Source organism: Barbatula barbatula, assembly GCF_947034865.1.
Source record: "Barbatula barbatula genome assembly, chromosome: 14".
NCBI lineage: Eukaryota > Metazoa > Chordata > Actinopteri > Cypriniformes > Nemacheilidae > Barbatula > Barbatula barbatula.
Genome location: NC_136777.1, coordinates 3819365 through 3824376, shown reverse-complemented (window position 1 = coordinate 3824376; position 5012 = coordinate 3819365). Strand labels below are relative to the sequence as shown.

The 5012-nt window shown below is 37.4% G+C and overlaps 1 protein-coding gene across 1 annotated transcript; it reads right to left on the bottom strand.

The window, feature by feature from the left end:
- Positions 1 to 2714: 2714 nt before the first annotated feature.
- On the bottom strand, positions 2715 to 4335 carry LOC306903881 (protein phosphatase 1B-like; the record flags this gene model as incomplete). Its single annotated transcript, XM_079473421.1, has 3 exons — positions 2715 to 2879; positions 3100 to 3535; positions 4265 to 4335. The coding sequence occupies 3 exons, from the start codon at positions 4333 to 4335 to the stop codon at positions 2715 to 2717; spliced, it is 672 nt and encodes a 223-aa protein (XP_079329547.1).
- Between the last annotated feature and the right edge of the window lie 677 nt (positions 4336 to 5012).

Genomic DNA, 5012 nt, shown 5'->3' with positions numbered 1-5012 from the left:
TTTTAACTGAGCTTAAAAGAAAATAGAGCTTGAATATTCAGCCAGTAGCGAGGAAAAGTGCATGTGGTGGGGAAAAACTCCCTACGTTTTTTTTTGGGTAGCATGAGGATAAAACCTTGGAAGTAAACAAGACTCAAACGGGGAGACTGTCCGTTTGGACTGCATTGTTTAAAAGAGGGTTTCCCAACCAATCCCTACCCCGTATTGTCAAAACTCTCAGGGGTCACCAAACCTAAATAATTTGATTGTTGTCTCAATCAAATGATATACATTTAAAGGCCATATGGCATGAATAAAGTGTGAAATCTCTATGTACACTCCATTAAAATCCTAATGTAAGATGAATCGCTTTATTGTTTGTACTATGCTTTGAATAAAAGCATCACCTAAATGTAAATATAAAAACCTGTGTGGGTGTTGGACACATATAAAAGTCTTAAGTTTCCAGTTTTATTGCAAACGTGTACAAGATCCTGTTAGAGAGACAAACTCAATATGTTTTCACTGTTTTGATCAAGACATGCCAGCGACTCTCCGTTCACACATCATGACAGAATACATTTATTATTGATCCATTCAGCTGCAAAGATTGCACAAGACAGTTTAACAAAAAACGTATGAATAAAATAAAGCCTCCTTGGTTTTGTATTTAGTTTCAGTCAACATTATGCATTACACTCCTTTCAAAAGCCGGCTATGTTGGTTTTGGCTAATGGTACGTAACTCAGGGGTTAACGCTGATTTTGTTGTGTCTGTTGTAGATACAAAACAAAATCTTACGCACACAGGATAAATATGTGCTGTTGCAATAATCTCTGTTGTCAGAAATATTTAGCAATGTTATGAAAGCTTCAGTTCAAGGTTACGGCATGCGGTTGATGATCTGAGGAAAATGTTGACATGTTCAATGCCTTTGCGTTCAAAAATAATCACATGGCCACACACTGAGGTCGAGAACAAAATGAAGTGAAGTCTTTAAAGATGCTGCTTAAAGGGACAGTTCTCCTATATAGGTGTATGACAATTATGAACCTATGATAAAGCATAAAAATGACAGAGCGCTCCTTTCTGGCAAAAAAAAAGCATGGCATGGCTTTAGATTCTTTGAATTCTTTGTAAGTCGCTTTAGATAAAAGCGTCTGCTAAATGACTAAATGTAAATGTAGATAATAAAGAAAAGAATATGAATCAAATGATAAGTAAAGGATACAATTGTGTAAATTTACCATATCCTTAAATGTCAATTGAAAGTCTAGTCAGCAGGAAGTATCTGGTGTGTATTTATTAACGATATCAAATGCCTTGTATTACTAACCCATGTGTGTATTATTTGCCCTAATAATTCAATCAAGCAAGTATCCCATAAACGTTGTTCTTTGTATATGAGACATTCCAATTTGGACGCTTACTCAGCCACAGCCAACGACAGCAAACACCACATTCAGTGTGCTGATAGTAAATATTCAGACCTCCCAAACAGAGTTATCTGTAAGAGATGCACATTTTTATCCCTTTTCTCTTCAATATTTGAGTACTTGATCATGCATTCTCAACCCCATCAATAGTCAGTCAGGCTAGTGCGTCTGACTTCGAACAGACAGAGAAAACTGAATAAAGCGAGGAGATCAATAATATATTTGATACATCCTGTTTTACATCACCACAAACTCATCATATTTATTTTCTAATATGAATCTCCATGAAGATTGGAGTTACAAATAAAGATCTACATAAAAGATATGAAACCCCTTGCTCTAGTATCATACAGCCAGCTTTTATTATTCGGGAATGTAATGGCACCACAATGATAGAGAAATCCTAATATAAAAATAAATGGATGTATGATTTGTGATGAGAAGAACAGTTTCTATCTAAATGGTTCCATAAGGAACCTTCAACATACAAAGAATGTTCTTTCTGTTTCACCAAAGGTTCTTAGTAGCAAAAACGTTCTTCAGATTATAAAAGGTAGGAAAGAGATGGTTCTTTAAAGAACCTTTGACTGAATGGTTCTTTGTGGAACCAAAAATGGTTCTTCTATGGCTTGCTGTGAGTGTACCTGTACTCCACCTGAGACCCACAAACCTTCATCTAGGACTAGAATAATGTACAACCGCGCTGTATTCAAGTCCACCTTTGTTGAGTCCAAGACTTGTTGAGACCGAAAGAGTCTAAAGAGGTTCGAGTCCAAGTCAAGACCGAGTCCAAATGAGACAGAAAAAAGATTCCTTTTCAAAAATCAAGACCACATACTTTATTTGTAATGTTCAAAAGCAGATCAAATAAGGTCATTTTATTAACTATAGGTATAGAAGTTTCAACAGTGTCACATAAAGCCGAAGTGCAACTTCAGATTTTAAGTCTTTTTATTGTAGTGTAACAATCACATTTTGGGCTTCCAATGAAAAATGTTCCCATTCTCAGCTCGTTGACTTGTTAGTGATAACTTCATTGAATCAACATCACTTTTGACACTGCAATATATGTTGAAAGAATCTAGAAGTTTCAACAAACATCATTATTGTGATCAGTATTTTCTTTAGTTGGGTTCTTGATTCTTGTGTTTTAACGTGGTTTGTTTTCGTTGTCTGTTATAACAGTGAAGCACAATATCACAGTAACAGTTTAAGTTGTGAAACAGAACACTCATCCGTCATTTACTATAATTTCATTATGTATTATTTATTTAGTCTTTTTTTACAGCTTGACACCCATCACAAAAAGTAACCTAATAAAAGAGGAAAGAGAATTAACTTAATGAAAGTCACGCGCGACTCAATGTACTTGTCCAACTCAGCTTCTTTCTTCACCGCCTCCTCTGACACCTGGGGTGCATTTGGCAAACAGACTAATACAATACTCATGTTATCTCGACTTCCCTGAAAGGAGAATAAGAGAAAGATCTAAAAAATCACACAAAAACACACTAAAAGTGTCACACAAATTAAATAAGTAAAGCAAAGTGTTTTGCTGTAACACATACATAGCAGGTTAGCATTCACATCAGGGACCAACATGAGCTTAATTTAAACTAAAATTGAAGGTAACAAATCTCCATAGCATTAAAAGCAACCTTAAGGGGTATATAGGGAACCATACCTTGTGTAGACAGGTATCTACCACCTCGTTGCAAACTCTCTCCAGGTCATCCGCCACCTCCAGCCTCGATCGCACAAAGGCACACAGCTCCTCATTGCTCATCACATCCCAGATACCATCACACGCCAGCACCACAAACTCATCCTCCGCCTCTGACCGAGCGATCTCGAATATTTCCGGCTCTGGTGACACAAGCTGCTCTGTGGGACCCTTGCCCTCTACACACTTGTAGTCATAATCACCTAGTGCACGAGAAACAGCCAGCGACCCATTGACCCTCTGGATCATCACCGAGCCACCTGCATTTTGAATGCGTTCCTTCTCCCTTGGGTCGCAGGGTTTATGGTCCAGTGTAGAGAAGCAGACGTGAGCCTTGCGACAGAGAAGGGCACGCGAATCCCCACAGTTGATGAAATACAGGTGTTCGGGAGTCCAACTGAAGCAAACATCAATGGTTCCTCAATGGTTTGGTTTGGAATGAGAAAATATCTTATGTATTCTCCATATTTGATCATTTTCCTGTTTTTTCTTTCTTCTCTCTATGCATACTTTTTCTTATGTCTCTACTGTCTCTACTAATAAGTATTTAAAGATGCTTAGCAACAATTTTAAAATTGTGAAAAAACACTAAAGACATACATTTTAAATGAATATATCACAGGTGCCAAATAAATAACAAAATACAAATTAAATGTTGACTTGAGTTAAAAGGATCATAGCAGATTATAGGCAGTGGTGAGAGAGAAAATGATCACAGCTGCATTATATAGGCACAACACGGATTCTGGTTAGTCAAAGCATCCATAATGAAGGATTATGAATTTTATGAAAACGATTCATTGTCACATTTACTATTAAAATAAATTCTACAGCTAATATTATTACATATCTTCATTCTGGCCAGGGCCGGATTAACCATATGGGCAATTGGGCAAGGGGTCGCGTGAACACAATAGCGCTACAACACAACTCAAAAAATGCAAACATGGAGTAGCTAAGATTAGCGCTCCGCTAATCGGAAATTTAAAAGGCAGAAGGATATCAGGAACGCAGAAAATTTACGCTAGTAAATGTTAGCAACTAGTCTGCTAAGGCACCGTCCGTCAACTAGGACAGCTCAGCTAGCCAGAACATTTCTTCACTGCCGGCGCTAGCTAATGTTCACAGCCCCGAAAGCGAGGAGCCCCCAGCAGCATCTTCAACCGAAGACCCGTATTCTGCTGCGAGTGCGACCATTGAGGGAAGCGGTGATGGGTCTCGAGTCTAACCGCCATCTGAACCGCTCGTCGAGTCTATGCTCTACAAAATGCTCGTGTAAGATGTGTTTGCCAAATGAAATCAAGCATTTCAAATGTTAACATGCTCTTCCCCATTATTTAGGATTCAAATTGTGTATTTTGCCAGATTATTTTGCATTTCTTTTTGTCTTGTCTAATTGAGATAAATTGACAGATTTCCAAACGTTTATTTTGCACTAAAATGTTTAACCCTTGCCTGTCTTGTTGAACTGTGATGTGACAGGTTGTTTTCTGTTTTAAAACAAGTTCAAAAGAGTTTAGGAGCAGATGATACTGCATTTGATACATTTTTTTCCTTGTGGTGGAGCCATGAAAATGCTGTAAATTTTGTTTGTTTATTGTTGTTGCGAGAAAACAGCAGATTTCAAAATGTTTATATTGCGCTATAACTTGATAGTCCTATTGCATTCTGATGTGACAGGGTGATTTCTGTTTAAAATGAGCTGAGGACCAAAATGCTACTTGATTCTATGAGATGGATTCAATGGATTTTTGTTTGTGTCTTGTCTGTGATGGCTCTATCAATTCTATGCATTTGTGTTTGGATAAGGTGTTGTTAAATAAATATTGGAGGCTTTGAAAGTCGTTGCTTATTTATTTTTTGTGACTATGTAG